General features: G+C 39.4%; 1 protein-coding gene across 1 annotated transcript; it reads right to left on the bottom strand.

Moving 5' to 3' along the window:
- On the bottom strand, positions 1–22,521 carry TRAM1 (translocation associated membrane protein 1). Its single transcript, XM_054017683.1, has 11 exons — positions 22,303–22,521; positions 19,091–19,154; positions 18,300–18,421; positions 17,985–18,101; positions 17,201–17,259; positions 16,511–16,595; positions 7,877–7,947; positions 7,675–7,779; positions 6,558–6,701; positions 4,569–4,729; positions 1–649 (listed from the first exon to the last, which is right to left on the bottom strand). The coding sequence occupies exons 1-11, from the start codon at positions 22,423–22,425 to the stop codon at positions 576–578; spliced, it is 1,125 nt and encodes a 374-aa protein (XP_053873658.1). The 5' UTR covers positions 22,426–22,521; the 3' UTR covers positions 1–575.
- Positions 22,522–22,561: the final 40 nt, after the last annotated feature.

Below are 22,561 nucleotides of genomic sequence, written 5' to 3'. Positions count from 1 at the left end.
TCAGTTAGATTTTGTTTTAATGACATGGGCATTTCTTGAAACGAACGCAGCTATTACCTACAAATATAATGCACATTAATTTTGATGGTCTTACAAAACCAGTACTGAGCTGCAAATCTGATTCAAAGTAATATACTGAACGTTCGAGAATATCTAAAAACAGATATTAATTGTTTTACTTCAATTTTGCAATACTTCTTGAAGAACTTGAAAAATATGACATTGCTGTAACAAGATATTACCAAGATTATAAAAACTGGAAGGAATAATACACTGTATCACTGATCCTCAGTAAGTAGAATTCTGATTAATATTAATCACACTAAGTGTTTAAAAAAAGTGTTCATGGTTATTTAAAAAGTGTTGTGGCCCCCTAAACATTTGAAAACAGATAACCTTTCCACTCTTTATTTAAAGTCAAAATGTTTTTTTAAAAAAAGTCTCACAAAACAATAGCAATAATCAAAAAGCATGAATTGTATTTTTGTAATCAGTAAGATCTCTAGTGCTGAAGGGCTTTTCATAGTAAAAAGCAGATTCTTTGGGGACATTCGTTAACTTGATAAAATTCATTTTTATGATGATTTTTCCTTCCTGCTACGAGGCGAGTCTGCTCCATTTGAGGTTACTGTTCCATTTACTCCATTTTCTAGGAACAAGAAAAAAAGTTGATGATTTCCCAAGCAAAACAACATTTTATATTTGATTATCTTTAAGTAGTTTCTAAGTCAACATATAGCTTTTGTATATTTTATTCTAATGTAAGTATTATTCTGCTAAATGCGGTCTTAAGAGACTTTCATGATGCGATAATTGCAATAGCTTAAAAATATTCTTTTTTACATAGTTTGCAGAAAAGATTTTAAAATAGAGACTGATTTAGAATTCTGTACAACTGAACTCCTAGTAACCAAGATATACAACTTTACAGATGAAGGGTTCTAAAGAGATAATCCCAATACAATTTTTTAGAAACTCAAACCTTTTGCTTTTCTGCAATGTGTGGAGAATACATAGTATAGTGCAGCAAAAAGCTTTTCTGGCATTCATCTGGGATGACTTACATAAGTCACTCATGGATTCACCTTTCTTAAGTAATGTATCCATTCCAAATTTATGTTAACAAAACTCTTCTACCACAGCAAACACATGTAATAATGTATACAGTATATTATGTGCAGTTCGTAAATATATGTTAGTACTAGTGATCTTTTCTCCTGCCTCTTTCTCTGTAGACTTTCCTTCCATGTGAAGTGCCAATGGAAAGTTGCTGGATTCTTAGTTTACTGTAAAGCAAAAGCCATATGCATGCATCTAAGTACATTTTTAAACCCCTTATAAATTAGCCAGAAGATTGCGTTTTTTACCAGTACACAAAGGCAGATCTGTGACCTGAGAACTATGCCCCTGCCAAAATTCAAATTGTCAATCTCCCCTACTGGAATACTTAAGTTGTTCAAGAGATTGCAATGTTGAATTTTCTTTTCTTTGTTAAATCATGGCAAGAGCAGTCATTCCCCTTTCTCTTTGTTCTTGAAAATGCCTGAAATACTTGCTCAGACAGACGTTTTGAAAAATTTAGTTTGAGAAAATTCCATCCTGGAAGGCTACAGAGTTTGAGGAAGCTCTAGTAATCCAAAAATGACCTTTCATAACAAAAGCACTTACGCAACCTTAAAAGTAGACCCCCCCACCCCCCGATTCATCCAGCTCCCAAACAATCTCTGTAATATGCTTCTATAACAACAGGCGTTGGAAATTAAGCCTTTTTAACCCTTGACTATCCAATGATAGGGTTTCCTTAGGCTATGGATTTCTTAAACCTGCTGTATCCTTGCAATTAAGTTAGGTACGTTCTGCAATGTAAACCATAGTAGACAACATCTGTCTGCAGATGCAGGCAAAGTGTGATAGGGGCTTAAAATTTCTTTTCCTTTCCAAACTGCTTTCCACACCACCACCACTGTTTGGTACTTTCCTATACTAACTCTGGCATGATGAATCTTAAAAAGACACTCACCATCGAAGTGGTGCTTCATTGTTGCATCCTAGAAACCCCAGCAGAAGGAGCAGCAGCAACATCACAGAACTGGGAATTCATGTGGTCTTTGCCTTCAGGCAACCACCACCAACACTACCACAAAAACACCCAGGAGCAGACAAGTGTACAGTCCCAATAATCACATCCATAAATTTGTGGACTGTACAGCAGTTATCTGCAACCAGCTCAAGCTTCTGCAGAGCTTGCATTCAACAATCCCTGTATCACTCCAATTTCAGATTTAACACTCAATTTTGCCTGAATCACAGGTAACTAGCTATATCACTCTGCCCTACTGGTCCCTATTGGCTTGCTCCTAGCTTCAGCTGAAGTAAGTAAAATCAAGCAGAAAGAAAAAAAAAAAAAAAAAAAGGGGGGGGGGGGAGAGACCTGGAGTCGCACACTCTCGCACAGGGAGAAAAGAGCTGGGACCAAATCTCTGTAGCACCAAGACCTGCCACACGGATTTCTGCCCTTTTCCCAGTGGAAGGGTGACGTACACCAATATACCCATCTAGCCCCAACCCCACCCCATCACCAAAGTCTCAGTCTCACTATGTGTACATTTTAATTCTACAGCTATTTCTCACACACCCAGATGCTGTTGGCAGGTGTGGGGTTTGGTGCACTCAAGCACATGTGCTTAATACATACTGCTGCCAGGCCTGAGCAGCTTTAAGTTTTCACAATGGAGATAAGGTTGTGTATAATATCAAAAAGGAAAGAAAGACACTTTTGGGAGGGTTTTAAGCCACTTCTCCCTTTAATTTGCACTTCTCCCATGGTTTTTCACATAGCAACAAGACAGACAAAAAATTAAATGGGAAAGGTAGCTATAACTCTCCAAAATTGGCTGTGGCCTTCAGGGTAGGTATAACATCTAAAATTACTTTATTTTGTGAAATACCACAATTCAAGTTAAGTGTCTCTTTTTGTTGTTCTCATGATATATGTATTTACCAACTAATATTCACCTTGAAGTGTGTGTTGCAACTCACCTACATTACACATAGGAGGGTACTACAATGATTTAAATCAAGGTGATTTAAGTTATTGAATTGTATTATGATTTAAATCACTTGATTTTTAAAAAAGTCATTAAGTCATGTTGAATCTTTGCAAAACTAATTAGATTACAATTTAAATAAACTGAGGTGTTTTGTTTGTTTGATTTTTGTAAAATACCAGTACTGGAAGAGTATCTTGAATTTTATAAAACTATGGCAAAAAAATTACTGCATTAATATTACCAGTAAGAATTATTAAAACTTTCAATACATTAGAATTGAGATTAAAACAAACAAAAACAAAATCATACAGACTAAAATTTACAAAACTAAGAGCCTAAAGTTAGGGTCCTAAGCAGCATGGAAGCACAAGTCCCATTTACTTTAACCTGCAAACCCAGCTGGAAGAACCTGTTATTTACTTAAACAAAAAGATAATTAGAGAACAAAGTCTTACACATCACACCAGAACTCCAAATAGGGCCAATTGTTCCCTTAGGCAAATTGCCTACATACTGCTTGAGAACCAGAGGGGTGTAAATGTTAATCCACCCTAGTGTGTCGCATGCTAACTGTCCTGCATGGACCCTGCTGGGATGCACCAGAAGTTCCCTTGTGCCTGTCACATAGTATTACTTCAGGACTATATTAACAGGCACCAGTGAACTTCTAGTGCACGCCAGCAGGGCCCCCGCAGGACAGTTAGCGCACGACAAGCTAGTGTGGATTAACGTTTACATCCCTCTGGTGCAAACTAAAGCACCGGGGGGAGGGATAGCTCAGTGGTTTGAGCATTGGCCTGCTAAACCCAGGGTTGTTAAACCCTTGAGGGGGCCACTTAGGGATCTGTGGCAAAAATCAGTATTTGGTCCTGTTAGTGAAGGCAGGAGGCTGGACTCGACCTTTCGGGGTCCCTTCCAGTTCTATGAGATATGTATATGCATCCGAAGAAGTGGGCTGTAGTCCACGAAAGCTTATGCTCTAATAAATTTGTTAGTCTCTAAGGTGCCACAAGTACTCCTGTTCTTTTTGCGTATATCTCCATGTTCACAAAGCCCATAGTCAATTTTAAGAGACATTCAAAAAGGATTACTCTCATGTAATTCAGGCCAAGAGTGAGATAGGTAAAAGTAGAATGCAATTCAGAGGTGACCTGCAAAGTCTTAAACCAGCCACAGATTTTTAGATAACCCTTTAACCTGGCAAACTGGAACACATTACCTTAATTTTTACAAGTCAGGTGGGTATTTGAGAGTCACCTTTGAAATACTCAGGTAATTTTATCTGGTATATTATTTTATATTATCTGGGTTATAAACAGCCAGTGAGAACAATTTCAGAGGTATTCCTCCTTGATATCAACCACCAATATTCGTTTCCATCAGTATGAGTTCAAGTATCAAAACCAGAAACATCTCATTTCACACAGCAAACATCCAACAGCACTTTACCCAATTATGCCATATAAGTTTTTCATATTGGTTTAACTCTATCAGAAAGAAAAACCTTGCAATACAAACCTCTCTCTTTTTTGGATGGTCTACCTTTAGTTGTTACAAATTTCTTCTTCAGTGACTGAGGCTGAGAAGAAGAATGTTCTCTCCACCTTCTAAGCTGGAAATTAATGAACTTCCACATCATAAAGGCTTGAGTTCCACAGATTGAGGACAGTACAATGATTCTATAAACAGATTTGAGAGAGCGCAGAGGTAGTCATGTAAACAAGTATCAGATGAAGGCATGTCAACAAGTTTGTCAAGTTTACCAAACAGTTAACCCTCAAGGTTTGTACTTGTCAAGAGAAGCTGCCTGTTTGCTCACCAAAGTATATAAAATTTCCTCAGACACATGCAAGCAATCATTCTTTTGAACAGGCAACAAATTAGAAACTCTTCCCAGTAGGCAAATACTGATTTTTCTTGTGCCTTTTTATGAGGCACAAGTCAGCCTGGTTCTGACTTTACTTCCTTATTTTTTATTACCATTAATAGACAGATGTTAACACAGATATGGAAATAGGATTTAGCAAACAAAGAGCAAAATTAGAGTGAGAGACCTAAAAAGGGTGGAGACTGGTCAAATGTGCAAAAATGGATGCAGTAGCAGCTTTGTGGCAATCTCTCTCCTTTCCCACGTTTGTCAGAAAAGCGCCTCAGATTACCAGCGGGCTATGGTTGGGGGAAAAGGTGTGGATTGGCATTTTACTCCCCCTAAAACTGTGAAGTTATTCAATAAGATGATCCCTGACCCTAGCAGTATTTTCATACATTCCTTCCTCCACAAATTAAAATCCTGAAAGTTAGAGGGTGCATAGGGTATGACAACAGCACGGCTCCTAACTATGCCATGTTACTGCAGATGAAAGAAACACCTCACAACCAGCAGTGAAGACTCTCTAGGCCCCTGAACAAATGCCCTGCCCCTTTTATTGGTGCCTTCAGAACTTCAAGACTTCCCAGAAAAACCCACAGCTCATTTTCCTGGGTGAGGGAAGAGAAATGCTCCATTCTTCTGTCTGGGAGGGTGATCTGTAGGTAACTCCATACGTTAAAGCTTGGTTTACTGGAACTTACAAGATTTTTTTCAGTAGGATGCATCTAGAGGCCAATCTACAGATTTTAGGACAGTTGAGAGACTTAAAACTTTTGTATATCAGAGGGCCCCTTTAAGTCTAAAATTGCACTTCTCTTGCAAGACAACCAACACTATGCTCTATAGTAGTACAAGAATTCTTCAGTGAATAATTTTGTTATGGAGTTGGGCAAATGCCTTACCACTGCTACGAAAGCTCTGGACTTGAGGATATGGGCTTTAAGTAAATTAATAAATGTCCTCAGTCTAATATGAATACAGAACATTCCATAATATGCATTAAGTTGTATTTTATTCCTGGAACCCCCCCCCCCCCCCCCGAGACCCCCCTGCATTGGGAGACCCTGAACCCCCCCACGCCAAGCCTCACCCCCTGCACCAAACCCCCCTTGCACCAACCGCCCCCAAGCCTCACCCCCTGCATTGGGACCCCCCCCAGACCTGGACCCCACCCCACTGAGCCCCAACAATCTGCACCCTGACCCCCCAGCCAACCCCATTCCCCCAGCACTCAGCCCCCTGTCGCTGAGACCTAACCATCTTCACCTGGACTGCCCTGCAGAGTACCATTCCTTCTGCGCCCAGAACCCCCGTGCATCCAGACCTCCCACAGAACTGCCTGCACCCAGATTCTGCCACACATAGAACCCTGGTACTCTTGAGGGAATTCTACGCCAGAAAATTTAAAATTCTGCAAAGTTCTGCATATTTTGTCAGAATAACAGTAACACAACAACAATATAATGACACCATTTTCAATTATTTTGATAATTTATTTCAAAATACTTGTCACCAAATAATTGAAAATGGTGTCATTATATCGTGTTATTTTGATAAAAAAATGCAGATTTTAAAAATATTTTGGCACAGAATTCCCTCAGGAGTAATATTTAAAAAGAGGTTTCAATTTACCATACCTGATACCCAGAACGTTAAAATTTCCAGTAGTTAAATTCAGGTCCTGATTCTCTGCTCTTGCCAGGCCAAAGCCAACAGTGAGAACAGAGAGAATCAAAGTCAAAAGTCTTCCAAAAACAAAAAGACCAGCCCACAACGAAAACCTACAAAGAAAGTGCCGCAAGTCAATAAATATGCATATTCATTATTTGGATAACATCAGAAAATCATTAATCTGACTGTTTATTTCCATTATGTGGGACTCTGTTTAGTTAGAGAAAACTATCAAGATTTCTTTAAAAATTAGGACTGATACTCAACACGAGATGTAACTGCTAATCTCCTTTGAATTCTCAAATGTTTACACATTTACTTAAATAAAAATTCTAATAATTTTTTGAATAAGAAAGTTGATGTAATTGAGGTTTTTTTTAATTACAGAAAAGAAGTGGTGATAAGGACTATCACCATATTTAAGATACATAAAGTTAGATTATAAACAGCACTGTCATTTATGCATAGTTTTAAGGATCAGCATAAGTGAAGACACTAGATATTATCCAACTTCAAAATGTTATCTAAGCAGAGTAACAAAGCGATAAAGTTGCTAATTGGGAGTACTAATTTTGATTGTGAGCTAAAAGCTTAACAGGAAAAACTACCTCAACTTTTGGCCTTTAACCTCCATTTTCTACAGAGTTCAAGACATGTTGTAAAATCAATGACTGTGCCCTCCCCGCCCCCATATTAAGGGAAACAATGAAAGTGATACTTTTTAGCAGCTATGAATTTGGAGACTTTATTTGGAATTATGTCAAGTTTACTGTGTCTGCTACACCAAATATCCCATTATAATTTTCTTGCATATATCAATATAAAGTATATAATAAGGAACAGAATACTGCTGTATCAACTGCTTGAGTAGGCAATAGGGTAATATGAAATTATTTGTTTTATAGCATACAATTAAGGAGTAGTACTCTATATTAGAAATACAGAAGTCACTTCTGAAGGGCAAGCAAATTCTAACTGAACTCATTTTTTATTGTGGCTATTGTGCAGCAGAAATACAAACTTTGCAAGAAGCTTGTGAGCCACAAAGTAGTTTTCTTTGTTAAAGTTATGATAAACACTTACCCTTTTTGATACTTTTCATCACTAAAGTAAAAGAGGCGGGAGATGTGGAAGAGAAATTCAACAAAGTAATGTAACACCAGAAGAACAAGTCCAAGACGGGTGAGGCTGTAACAAAACAAGAGCAAACCAAGTATTCAAACATTTTATGAAATATTAGTGATAGCAGATAAATCCAATGAAATTTATCTTAAAACTGACTTACTTCAAAAGATAAGCTCCAGCAATATGAAAAAGATAAAGTCCAATGTAGACAAGCTGGCGAGGGATATCTTCCTATTAGACAGAAGAATGAATTAGTCTATGGGACACAATGTTTTCATGTTGATTGATTTTAGAAATTTCATTTAGGCTGCTCAGACACCTTAATCCTTCCTTTCATAATATTATCGTGTCTCCCATGACTAGATTTGATTCTCTCAATTCCATACTAGTCTCATTCAGGAGTTTACCACTAACTAATCTATTTGTTACCTTAAGCATCCACCAGAATAAAGAAGAGTAAAGGGAGGGTCGGGGGGGAGAAAAATCAATTGTCAGATAAAAATCAGAGGTGCTTTTCAAAGCAGCTCAAGTATTTTTCTTAAGGCAAATTTGAAAAATTATGCCTCTGTACTATATATTTCACTTATACATCAAAATATACAAATAATATTTCACACACCAAAATTACCTATTATGGCATCCATGGTTAACCCAATTACAATTTAAAAGTTTATTTTCTGCTCAGTTTTACTTTTTCTATATACACTAAAAAAAAGTTCTATTAATTAATGAACTCAAGAAATTTCACATAAAATGCAATGCTAAGAATGCATCTGTTTTAGAAATGCGAGATCCTCGAGATGCTTCCATTTCAGGATTCCATCCTCCTAGACGGATCTGTATGCTGGCAGCACAGTGAATTTTTTATTAGAAATGATACCAGTGTATGTGCTGGCACTTCAAGTTAGGCTTTTAACTGGTATTTTGATGATACAACAGGGAAGTTAAACAGAGAGAGGAAGAGTCTGAACAGGCAGGAGGAAGAGATAAGAATAAGAGTAGGGCCAGAGAGAGTGAAAGTAGATAGAGCGATTTAAGAATAAACCATTTGCAAATATTAAAGAATCACCCATAGGACCATATATACTCCAGTGATACATAATGATGTGGAGTGCAATGTAAGTCATGTTCTTAAAGAGCTACACACAACGTACAGAACACTGACAACATTTCAGAGAACCTCTACATTTTTGGATGAGCTTCCTCTACAGATTGAGTCAAGTATTTCAGTTTTCGCTTGCACATATTATATAGTAGTGGAAATTGTGAAAAATCCATCCAGCAAGAACTACATTAAACAGACCTGTATTTTCATTTCAAATCAAGTTAGCATGTGCAAATCTGTGTGCATGCCATAACACCTAGTAAGATACAAAAATCTAGCTAAAGCATGTGTGACGTTATCCGATTAAAATAGGATCATATAGATCATTGTTGCAACCACGGTTACGTATTTGCAGCAAATCTTGTACAAAGTTTGTCAAGTGAGGCGTCAATGAAAAGGTTATGATTTGCTGGTTATGATTATGTTATCTGAATGCATGTGTCATTTTTGTATTTGAAGTTATAAGTATTGGCTCTATACCTGGATTTCAAATGTTGGCTCCTGGGGTACCACCCACAAGGTAGCTAGGCAGCACATCTTGGAGGAACTATTCAAATTAAGGGGCTCATCAAGAAATACTTGGTTGACAATGGACTGTGGGAGATGCCTCACTTGAGTGGACTGTCATGTAAACATGCTGTCTGGAGTGTAGGTAATAGCTTTCTGCAATGACTGAGTGAAATTAGGCATGAACATGTGACTTGCCCATGTGACTCCAAACTCCATCTTGTTGTATTTTTCCACAGTAAGAACAATGGGATGCCCTCCACATGGCAAAAACTATAAAAGGCCCTGGAAACACCTCCTTTTTGTCTTCAATCTTGCTTCCTGCCTCTGGAGGAACTTTGCCTCCAACTGAAGCTCTGAACAAAGGGCTGAATGACCCATCCAAGCTGTGGATGTGTTCCAGAGACTTGACTTAAGCCAGCAGTTTATTCCATCACTGCTAGAAGCCTGAACCAAGAACTGTGCAATTATTGTATGTATTTGATTCTTTTAACCAATTTTAACTCTCACTTTTCTTTCTATGAATAAACCTTTATATTTTAGATACTAAAGGATTGGCATCAGTGTGATTTGTGGGTAAAATCTAAATTATATATTGACCTGGGTGTGTGGCTGGTCCTTTGGTATCAGAAGAACCTATTTGATGAGACTGGTTATAAAAAACCACTCATCTCTGAATCTGGTGTTTTTGGTGGTGACAGAAGAATGAGAATGCCCAAGGAAACTGCTTTTATGACTTCTTGTTAGCCAGTGTGGTGAAAAAGAAGTTTACTTTTGTTGCTGGTTTGGTATATCCTATTGGGGATTAGCCACTAGTCTTGGGGGTGTATCTGCCCTATTGCTCTGCAGTTTGTCCTAAATTTGGCATCCTTAGTTGTGACCCACTGAGGCATGGTTATAGCATGACCTTCCACAAATGGTCTGATGAAAAAAAAAAAAAAAAAAAGAAAATTACCTTTATTATAAACGGGCATTTTTAAGATTCATGCTCTTAATACATGGCAAGCAAAAATTCTGCAAGCTAGAATTCTAGATCTGTTCACTGTCCAGCAAGGAAATACCATATGTCATGCCTCCTTATTAGGTGTCACCAAACTCCTCCTCTTTCACTTCAAACAGCAGCTGTCATTTAAAGATGAAAAGTTACATGCATAGAGAAGACATACACTTCAGGCTCTGCAGGGGGTGAGGATCTATAACTTCTGAAAATAAGAATTAAAGCTAAGTTTTGTTTTCTTCATATGTAAGGAGACTCAACAGCCAATTCACCTCATTAAAAGCTGCATCAGAAGGAAACATATCACAGGGTACAGGTTGGCTAATGGTGAAGTAACACTAATGGCACAATACAGCAGATTTTCTTTTAAAAAAACAATTTAACAAGATAAGAGATGATTTGTTTTATGATGTACCACCACCACCACGACTATCCATCTAATATAGAATAGCTAATACAGATACAAGATAACAGCTCAGTTCCTTCTCTTCCTCCCTGGAGGAGGGTGACAACAGGTTTCTTCAGTTGAAACCTTCCAGAACTGGAAAAAAATTACAGCTAGGGTACACTCCCCTGCTTAGTCATTTTGTCTGAGCTTGATGGCCCACTGGGATGTCCGGAGTGGGTGTCCATATGGGTGTTGCCACAAAAAACACCACCACCTCAGCTGAAATTCCAGTAAGAGAAAGAGTAACTCTGGATAAGCCAAAATGGACAAGATTAAAGTGATGGGTGAGGGGAAAGACTAGACCTGAGCCCGCTAGGGTGAATGGAGACCCTCCCATAAGACTGCTCAAGAAGGCACCGGCCCAGTATCAGGTGGTGGCCCAGTCAATGCAGAAGGGCCACTATTCTGGTAACTTGTGAAAACTGTCTCCTCAAAGATCTGCTGGACAACCACTTCAGGCTCAAGTCATACCTTCTAGAGATGCCACTAGCTGGACTACAGGCATCAGCTGAGGGATCTTTCCTCAAAGTTTTTTTTGGGTTGGAAACGCCTGCAAGGGAGGAGTGTTGGATGCAGGCTCTGATACCTATCTCCCAGCCTATGAGGATCTTTGAACAGTAAAAAGAGAGACCTGGACTCATGGAAGGGTTATGTTCAAGAAAGGTAAGCCGGGCAGAAATCCAGGAAATGCCAGCAGACTAAGCCTGGCCGCAGAGTGTGGACAGAAGACAGCTTGGAAAGGCAAGCACAAGTTCAAATTAGTCTGAACAAACAACATTTAGAAGTAGAATTTAGGCTCCAAGGTAGAAAACCAGGAGATTTACTAGAGAGTCTAACATAGGTGCTGGAACTAGGGGTGCTCCAGCACCCCCTGGATTGAAGTGGGTGCCATTTACAGTTTGGTTCAAAGTCTCTCAGCACCCAGACTATAAAAATTGTTCCAGCACCACTGGAGTCTAAGGCAGCCTCTACCTTACGGAAACCTAGTTACAAGACGATGGGACCCCAATGGAAAATCCTGCTACTGAGTGGAGCAGAGACCTCTTTTTCAAACCTATCTTGAGAAACCCTTAGGATAAAATTAATAAGGGATTTCCTGGCAAAGATCACATGAGATCAATCACACCCTGTAGTAAGCAGAGAAAGTACCCTTATTTTGCAAGCAAAATGAATGACAAGGATCCAGATTTCTACTTTTGAGAGCAAGGAGCTTTCACAAATCAGGCCCCAAAACTAAGCAGCATGGGGTTGAGGTGAAGGAAGGAAGAGCTCCTGATATTGTAGTTTCTTTCATCCTAGCAGATGGAAGCTGAGACATCATGCATGACACAGGTCACAAGAATACACCTCCTGTGGCTTCAGACTCTACTGAGGAATACAACTCTGGCACATATGTATTTCCTAGGCTGTCATTGCAGGCAGAGCCTAAACAGTCAACAGGTGAACCACACCTTCCTATTATTCCACCCCAATTAAGCACAGCAAGGATCCATAATAGACAAAAGACGTCCTAGTTGCTCTCTCAGGTCCTCTGGCTCAAAGTGGCTGCCTTTTGCAACTGCAAACTCTGCTGTTATTACCAGGGCCAGGCATTTTAATTTGCAAGACAATCCTAGATTTAGAAATTTAAAATAGTGTTCAACAACCCCTCCTCCCCCAAAAACAATACACACAGATTGGTTAATTTTTCTTTTTAAGTCAACCTTTGTTGGAAGCACAAACTAACTCGATAAATTACTGGGTTTAAAAAACAAATGTCATCAGCCTGAATTAGCAAACACTGAACACACTGTGCCATATAACCATAAAGGACACGGCACATAAGAGTTTCCTGAAGAATATAAGAAACCTTGATGTAAATACTTTCCAAAGTTTATGGAAAATTAGACATCCACAGGTTTGTCAGAAAGATGAAGTGTTTATCCTGTCGAAAGAATGAGACGCTGATAAGGACAATCCTCTTGTAAATGGATTCTAACATCATCAGAACTGATCCCCCATATACTTTGTTGCCCACGTGAAACGCAGGGAACCAGAAGATAAGTCACTTTGACTACAAGGAAGCTCATATACACAAAATTGCTCATTAAAATGTAATTTGAAGAAATGCAAGTTTACCACCTTAAAACTGCTTAGTCACTAAAATGAAATAGTTACTATTCATTAGAATGAAATATTCTGCAATTTACAAGCTAGAAACAGTCTTAATCTAGTCAAGACTTATTAATGCCCACTGAAGGAAAGACTTGAGGCAATTGCAAATTCTCTTAAGGAATCATCTTAGAAGTTCATGTAGAAAGCTAGATTACTTTGTTTTCTGATGGATTCATTAACAGGTCTGTAGCTGAGCAAGTATCTGTGTGCATCAGATTTGTATCCTTTGCTGACGCAGGAAACAGAGTCTGGGACAGCTAATGAAATCATGCAGGGAATGGACACAGCTTTAGAAATGGTGGGGATCAAGACAGTGGAGCTCAAATCAAATCTAGGTGATCTGAATTTAGATAGCATAGCAGTATACATATATATACATATACACACACCCACATACACACACACAATGTTCAAATGGTCTACAGGCCAAGACACTCAATGATATTGAGGATTGTATTAACCACACCCTTGAGCTTGTTATTTAGCCCTCAAAGATCACCCCTATCCTTAAAAAGCTTAATTCAGACATAAAATTCAAATTTTGCTATTTAAGTTCCAACTTCAAGCATTTGATCTCAGAGGCATCTGCTGGATATTTTGGGTTGCTAGTCAGGCCAGAAAACTGAAAAAAGTGATCATGATAACTTGGCTATCATCTACTTCAAACACACTTCAAAAACTCAGGCACAAAGTTTGATGCACTCTGAGGGAAATCAAGGCATACAAGTTTGTGAGCTCATCAAACTGCCATGACAGACTCAATCACCACTGTGACTGAAGTGCCTTGCTTTTTAAGTTGAGGGTCTCTTGTTGCTGGAGGAATCACAAAAACTAGAATTCTCAGCAATAAAAGACTATCCCAACCCATATTTATGTTCAGTAGAACTACTAATTTAAAGTATTATCCAACATGAATAAGGGTAGCAGAATCAGGCCTTTAACCAGCTTCATTTAAGAACCTGTCTACATGAACATTTAGTTTGTAACAAGCTGGGTTGTCAATCTACCTCACGCTAGTCTGCCATGGACTGTCTGGCCACATGGACCCAACTCTGATTTAAAAGAGAACTAAGTCAAAGTGCATTAACAAATTGTTAACACACATCAGTAGGGTACATGCAGACAGTCTGCAGCAGAATAGAGTGGGGTAGATCCAGACCCCAGCTTGCCGCAAACTACATGTTTATATAGACAAGTCCTAATTGTACTAGTAAGTATACATGCAGTGATCTAAATTTACTAATTACTGTAGCATAATTTTGAAAAGTGTATTAACGTAAATTTAGAAAAGTACTCACTGAGGTCTATTTATATGCCAAGTGAAAACTTAAGGGTTTAGACATATCTGCAAGTTGGCACATAAATACACTTTAGTGACTGCTCTCCTAAATTTACCAAGGAAGTTCACAATCTCTTGCATACTTTTGGACCCTGGAATACTCTGGTACTACTTGTTAACTGCAGCGCCTGTGACCTGGAAAATCTTTTTTAGTACTCTGAGTTGAGGACGCAAGTTTCCTGCTTTAAAAACTTTTGTTTTGGTAAGAGATGGACACACACAATAGATGAAGCAGTCATAACCTAACTCCCCTTACCAATAATCAACCTATCACTTATCTTATCTCAAGAACACAAAAAATTAGTTCTTTGCCAGAGAATGAGAAAGGAAGGAAGTTCCAGTGTTCAAATCTGATGAAAAGGGGATAGAGAAGTGTATATAATCAGCATATTGTAGGCACTGCAGACCCAAAGCCCTTGTGATCTATCCTGGCACTCTTTCACAAACTGAGCTAGATGGGACCTGGCAGGCATTACCTTCCAAACCTCATTAAAAAAAAAGAATGGAGGCGCCCAGTAACACAATCCAACCAGCTCTATCAAGTCCTGAACACAGACAAGGAAAGGGTTTTGGTTATTTCACTTTATTAGATATAACTAATAAAATAAGAACACTTGGCCTCTGCCCATTTTCAAAAGGAGGTGAGATTATGATATTAACAGGACTCAATAATGCACCTATTGAAATCAATAGTAGATTTAAGATTTCAAAGAAGAGAGTACATGTGATTGGGAACGTTAAGAAACTTTGACAACACTATGTCTTGTCTACTCTTCTCCATGAAAGTGACTTCTGAAACTAGTTAATTTTTTGGAAACACACGCACTTTTGGGGCAGTCAAATTATGTTACAGAACTCACACCTATTCCCACCCCAAGATCAGCTCTAATGGGATCTATACAATACTTGATTTTACACAGTCTAACTCAGGACAGTCTCCCTTTGCTAAATAAATATATGTGCTTTTTCTTAAAATTCCTTGAGCTGGCCAAGTGGGTAATCTTTACCCTACCTCCCCAAAGATATCTATTTAAGATTCCCTGGAGTTGGTAAATAAGACAATAATTGCTACCAACCCTGCAATAAGCAGCAGATATGAATTTTTTTTCATTTTAGTGAAAACTTACTCACTCAGACTACTAATTAAACAAAAGAAATTTGAAACTGAAACTTACATTCAGTATGCACAAGGAAAGAATTCTGACATTTGTCTTTACTAAATCAGAAGACCACAGTCAATTTTGTTCACATAGCACGTATTAGTATTTAGAGAAAATACATGACTACACAAATATCACTGAGGTCAATAAATTAGCAGGATTAAAAAAAAATTTGAAGGAAAATGAGAGAACATCCATACTTAGTGAAGCAAGGAAAAACTGAAGGGATTATAAACTCATTCTTCAAGATATAAACCAATCTGACAGATATTATGTAGACCCCACTTACAGTTTGGTGTCTAGCAACTTCCTCTGAAGCATTTGGTAACTGACCATTCTCAGAGACGGGATACTGGATCAGCTGGACCACCGGTAAATCTAATCTACTAAGCCTTATGTTCTTAAATATGCTTAATCACTTCTAATTACAAAGAACCAGGGCTGGATCCTGCCCCTGTAAAGTCAATGGCAAAAACCCCTCTGACTTCAATGATGCAAGATTAGACCATAAACGGCAAGATTCAGTTGTTTTTAACAACAATTAAACTGGAAACCACAACTTTGATTTTGTCATATTGGATTGACTGTTTCACCCTTTGAGTGTTGAAAGTTATGAAGTAACGTTTTTATAACAAACTGATTTAAAAGTATTATTTAAAACACTGGTTAAAATTGAGAATTTACCTTATAAATGAATTTTTGATTTGCAGTTCTTTAAAGTGTGTAATAGAACATCAATCTTATTTGCACCAAATAGGGCTTGCATGGAAGTAGTTTTACACTAACAGCTCCCACCGAGAAAGACAATAGCTCCATTCACAATGCAGATACTGAAACAATTATAGGTATTTCAAAGTAACTACTCAGAAAAACACTTTAACACATGCTTCAATAAATATCTAATCAGCTCTTTGATACAGAATGGAAAGCATGTTCAGATGTTGGTCTACAAAAAGAAGTGAACTATTGGTTGATACAGAAGCAAATAAATTATATAATTATACTGAAACCTTCATTTCTGGCACAGTTGTGAGAGCACAGCAGTATTTTCACCATTAAGATAAAAAAAATGTTTTCAGCTTACTTTTTTGGTTTTCTGGAAGTACAATTCTGGAAAAGCATGAAACCAGTATGCCAACTGTGAGATGTAGAAAAACTTCATTTGAAACCTGCACGGTACAGCAATAAAATAAAAAACATCACTTCTGTAACTGCAGTCCAAACTCAAAATTTTCACAAAGTTTCCTGCACACTTGGTTAACCATGGATTTTCAATAAAACAAATACAACATCTTCTCAACACTATTCACAGAAATAAGGTTTTGGGAAAATAACAATGATCCAAAAAAGATATTACAGGTCTGTCTCATCTTACGCGGGGGTTCCGTTCTGCAGTTAGCGCGTAAAGCGAAAACCGCATATAGCCAAAATCCCATTGAGTTCAATGGCGGGCGAAATCGTTGTTTTTCTCTTTTTTTGTTTTTGCCGACGGCTTAAAGTTGAAATTGCGCATGTTAAATGCACGTAAGATGCGACAAACCTGTACAAGAGTGGCTAAACGCTTATTAGCAACTTCATTCTCTGCAATATTGCCCTTAAGAAATACTATCTCTGGTAGATACTTTAAAGTTGTGGAGCATCAAGTTCTAAGCAGAGATTTTAACCACCTCCATTACTGCACCCATTAGTTAGTCTAAACAAAATACCTACTCCAGGCCATAAATCTTGAAGGATAATCACTACTTTCTAACACTGAAGAAGGAATAAACCTTACGGAATCAGCACGTGTGGGTAGTCCTTCCACAGAGACGTTGGATCCGATACATAGTTCTCCTGAAAATACATAAAACTGTTGGTTACCTTTTAATCACAGGACAGATAGACAAATACAGAAGCCAGTGATGAAAGTCTGTCACATTTCTCATTTACAGCACACATGCTACGGAAGCAGTATAAGTGAAACTGGAAAATGCACTCTTATTCCAGAATAAGAGTGTTCACACATAGAGTTAGTTCCAGTATAATGATATAATTATACCAGTAAGTTTAGTCATGTCAGCAAGCCCTGCGTATTACTGGAGACAAGAAAAGACTTCTGTTTCTGGAAACTGGAATTTAGTAGAGATTTTTTTGGCTTTTTAAGAGCATCTCAAAGCTCTTCACAAAAAGTAATTATGCCTTAACACCGGAGAGTTTGACCAGTATTTAAAATAAATTTTAGAGGTAAGTAACCAGAAGCATAGTCACTTGTTTACAGTCATACGGCAATGAAAGGTTGGAACAAAGACAAGGAGTTCTGACTCAGTCCCATACTCAAATATTGATTTGTTGTTTGAAAAGCAGAACCCCCAAAATTAGGGTGGGGGAAGGAAATCTACCATCACAAGTACTAACTGGCATTCAACTGTGACAGAGATCTAAATACAATAGGCAAAAGACTTCTCTGATCTAATATTAAAATACATAGCTGAAAACTACAGTAAGTAATTTTCATAGCACAAAAATTAGATGAGCAAGGATATCTGACAACATAAATGAAAGATAAAAGACATACTTACAGAGACAAGAATATTCGTGCCCCAGACACATGAGAAAAGGTAGAATGCACTAAGTTGTCCAGATTCATTGAACTTGCTGTGTTTTGTTTTGGAAAAGTGCATTCTCCTGTTAATTTTCTAAAACAAAAGTTATTTATGTTATTGATAAATATATTGAACCATTTGTTTTAAGAGGAGGATGGTTAGATGTTTAAGTATAGTTTTCATAAAATATCTAAAACTGAAGTTAATGTAGCCATGCATTCTAATTAAATCTTACAATAATAATTTATACCATATTTATCTTAATGGAAGAAATGTATACTTGGTACTTACATCAAGCACATACTCCTGAATAATGGCATGTATGATTATTGCTACCAGCATGTAGAAAAAAACTGTAGCCAAGTCCTTGATACCATAATGATAAAGGGAGATTGTTTCTGTAGCTTGTTCTTCTACAGGACAAAAACAAAGTTTTATTTTTAGAAAGCTCATTATGAAGATCCTGTTCAGTTCAATTAACAATATGTTTGTCTATTTCTCAAAGCAGTATTGTTAAGACAACAAATCAATTAAAAAGGATATTCCTATTTTGTGCTGGATACAAATTGAAACCAAATTAATGATTCATGATTGCCTAACTCACTAGAGACTTTGTTTATAATAATCAACTCCCTCCCATTAAACTAAATTTGTGTCTGTAGAGATGTACAATGGAAAACATAACTGATGTATTTAAACTCCAAAACTCAACTCTTACAGTTCCTTCTTGACTACTTTAAATTATTTGCCCCCCTCTGACTAGCACAGGGCATTACATACAGGCCCAGAATCCTAATCAAAAAGATATTAAGAGGATTCATGTGCATCTCCACATCAGGCAATATTTTTAATATGATGAACACAATGGAACAGCCTTAAAAATGTTATCACAAAATTAATCTTAAACTATGTCACTTGAGATTAACAGTGGATTAGCAAGAATTACTTTGGTCGGCATCCAGACTTGCACAGGGTCAATCTTACAATGAACACTCAATTTGGGAGCGTACAATATACCAACAATTTATGAAAATTCTGTCTACTCCATGGTACTAGTGTTTAAATTCTCAAAAGACACCTACCTGTAGCAGGAATGGTAACATTGTACTGAAGTGTAACAAAAATGACGGCGGCTTTTGCTGTAATCTGGAAGAACAAGACAAAGTGAGTGCTATAAAATCTAAATTAAAACAAACCAAAAAGTTTACTAATCAAAAAACACATATCCAGCATGGCTTGAACTAGAAAAGCGGTGGAGGCAGGGTGCTTGGCAATGATAAAAGAAAGGAACTTTATCTCAAAGTCATCTGATCTGACTTTCAATGGACAGAACTGCCTATCTAGGAAAGCAAACGCCCACAATGCAGGGATTGAGCATTGCCGGAATACTTTAACAATCCTCTCCAAAAAGCCTCCTCCAAACTGCCTATTTACCAGTTAATCCCTTTCCACCACATTAAACTAATAACACAAGCTGCAATTCCCTTTCCACCATGGTTCACTCTAATATACCAAAGTATTGTAATGCCAAGTCACCTATTTTAGACCATCTTTGAACTTTTTTTTAGTCAATCACCAAACAATAGCCTTGTTTCAAACTCAATTTTAACATCCCAGCTAAAAATAAAAATAATCACAAACAGGAGGATAGGGGTGGGCTGGCAGACAACATATAGAGCTGATGCTGACAGATCCCTTAAAAAAAAAAAAAAAAAAAAAAAAAGAATTGCATACCAGGCTCAAAAGAATTAGGTCTTGTCTACACTGCCACTTTACAGCACTGCAACTTTCTCGCTCAGGGGTGGGAAAAAACATCCCAGAACGCTGCAAGTTTCAGCACTGTAAAGTGGCAATGTAGACAGTGCTCCCCTCATGGGAGTGGGTTTTTTTTTTCTCTCCCAGCGCTGGTGCTGCGACTACACAGCCATGTTAAAGCACCGTCACAGCTAGTTGAAGTTGCTAATCAAGACATACCCTTAGAAACCTTTGAACACTAGACAACACAGAAATACAAGCACACAAAAAAGTAAAACAAGGTGAACAGAATGTGGCTAGAGTAGTGATGCCATTGATTATTCTGGACTATATGAAAAAAAATATATAAAAGAAAGTCAGAACAAATGCAGAATAAATTTGCTAACTTTCTTTAGAAAAAACTATTTAAAAAAAAATTGAAAACTTACACTCCAGTATATAAAAATCTTTTCAGCATTAGCAAAATCAGTTACTACAATAAACAATAAGACATTACCACTTTGTTTTTGAAAACTGTGAATCACAGGTGTACATAAAAAAGAAAAAATTCAAATCCATCCTTTTTCCTCTCCACATAAAAACAATGTATAGACTGTTTTCACAACCAAAAACATCTGGGAAGACAGACATGTCTGGCTTTTAGAGGCAAGCCTTAGCGTAGTATAGGAGAGTTATATATATATTTTTTAAACCCCTACTCTCCAACCTATGTTGATAATCTGTGGCCTTTGGATACTGAATATTACTTAAAGTTGGAAAAAACTGATATAAAAAACTAGTCATATATATAAAATCCTTATAAATCTTCAGGCTGCTCACCAAACGAATAAGGGATTGATTATGCTCTTAAGGATCCTGGTAACACTGACTGACTACTAGCACATCAAATTGAAGAACAGGAGTACTTGTGGCACCTTAGAGACTAACAAATTTATTAGAGCATAAGCCTTCATGGACTACAGCCCATTTCTTCGGATGCAGACTCTTATCTTGGCTCAAAATAAGTGAGTGCTATTCTGAAGGGAGCACATATATTACAGTCTTTGTGCACTCTCAATAAGCAACTGAAGAGAGGCAAAAGAGACATTTTGCAAAATAGGAGATCCAGGAGACAAATTTGCCATTTCTTTTTCACTTCAGTGACACTTAAAAGAAAATTTAGAAGACTAGTTTTAATTTTCAACTTGATTAGATAGTTTAGTCAGTAAGTGTACTCTGACTTTTAACCATTGTCTCAGAAGCAGCTAGAAAATAACTAGATTTCAGTTATCTCAAACATATTTTTTTTGTCCCAGGCAGCAACATATCACCACTTTTCTGGCCGGTTGTCATAAGAAGTCAGTTATGAGACTGAATGCAGACAGATGACTCTTTAAAGCTTAGCGGATACTTAGGAGTGGGATATAAATCTTCACTAATTCCAAATTGATTTTACATGGCAAGGTCATCCATCTTCCCAATAATTACTATCCAAACAAGACACTAAACCACTGAACTGCAAGGACAGGAAAATGGAGCGCATCTGCCCACCAACAGCTTCCCCTTCGGCGGCTGCCTGGAGATGCAAAGCGCACCTCCGCGTGTCACTACTGTTTGTGCGGCTCCCCGCCGAGTGCTGCTGTTGTTTCTCACACGTGTTGCGGCGGGGGGTGTGAATCACACAGCGAGTAAGCAGCTGCTCATGACGCCTCAGTACCGGGGCAGCAGAACACGGCAATCGCGGTCAGCCAGGGAAGAGGCAGCCTAGGACACGTCACCGTTTGCTCCCCTTTCCCGGGAGCTAGTTGGGGGCAAGGCCGCCGCCCCAAGGGCAGGAAACGCGCTCCCCAACAAGGCCTTTCACCCCCCCCCCCATCATCTCCGCTGCTTACACGCGGCAGCCTCGCTGGGCCCCAGCCGCCGCTCCGCCTCCCACAACACTACGAGCCAGCCGCTCCGTCCCCCGCCCCCCGGCAGCCGCTCCGCTCCGACTGCCACGTAACCTGGCCGAGGGCAGCAAAAGCCGCAGGGCGCTGCTGCTGCCGCACAAAGGGGAAACGCCGCTTCCCCCATCCCGGCTGCAGCGCCAGCGGGGCTGCCCCTATAACCCAACCCGCGGCCGGCACAAGAGGGCGGCGGGCTTGCGGGCGGTGTCCTAGGGAACAGAGCATGGCTCAGCTCCAACAGCCCCCTCCCCAACACGCCCCTCCTGCAAGCTGCTCCCTGTGCAACGTGTCGGCCGGCAGGGGCAGATCCCCCAGCAGCCCGCGGGGTTAGGAGCCCTCAGGTATGGGGGGGATGGGGGAAGGTGTGCTCGGCATCCCCCCCCCCCCCGCACAGCGGCAGGAGGAGCCTGAACAGCCCAAACCCCGCCCGGCTGGGCCAGATCAGCGTATCAGCTACACACACATCCACCCTGCAGGGCAGCGCCCCCTGCACCCCCCGCTCCGGGCTCACCCCCACCGCGGCAAGGCCCCTCTCCCCCGGTCAGGGCACTAGGGGTGGGCACCCCCCGGGGCCGTGCGGGCAGCGGCGGGCTCCCAGGGCGGGGGCGGCTCACCTCGAACATGAGCCCCAGCAGGAAGACCATGGCCACGCAGGAGACGATGTCCGCGTGGTTCTGCACGATGAACTCGTGGCTCAGCACGGGCGGGTTCTTGCTGCTCTTCTTGCGGATCGCCATGGTGGTGAGCAAGGAGCTGAGAGCCGCCGCGGCCAGGAAGGGGCGGAAGAGGAGGCGGCCCGCCCAGCTCCTCCAGCGCTCGGCACGGGAGGGAAGTGGCTCGTCCTAGCTCCGCGCGCCGCCTGCGGCCAGAGAG

Source organism: Malaclemys terrapin, chromosome 2 (assembly GCF_027887155.1).
Source record: "Malaclemys terrapin pileata isolate rMalTer1 chromosome 2, rMalTer1.hap1, whole genome shotgun sequence".
NCBI lineage: Eukaryota > Metazoa > Chordata > Testudines > Emydidae > Malaclemys > Malaclemys terrapin.
The sequence above is the reverse complement of the archived record's forward strand: the minus strand, read 5'-3'. Positions and strand labels throughout refer to the sequence as shown.

Excerpts from the sequence above, each read along its gene's own strand:
- TRAM1 (XM_054017683.1), bottom strand. The coding sequence starts at position 22,425 with ATGGCGATCCGCAAGAAGAGCAGCAAGAACCCGCCCGTGCTGAGCCAC. Across the intron at positions 18,102-18,299 it reads TTCAGGAGTATGTGCTTGAT|AAAATTAACAGGAGAATGCA; the intron begins GTAAGTACCAAG and ends CTTTTGTTTTAG. Across the intron at positions 7,780-7,876 it reads GCTGGAGCTTATCTTTTGAA|CCTCACCCGTCTTGGACTTG; the intron begins GTAAGTCAGTTT and ends GTTTTGTTACAG.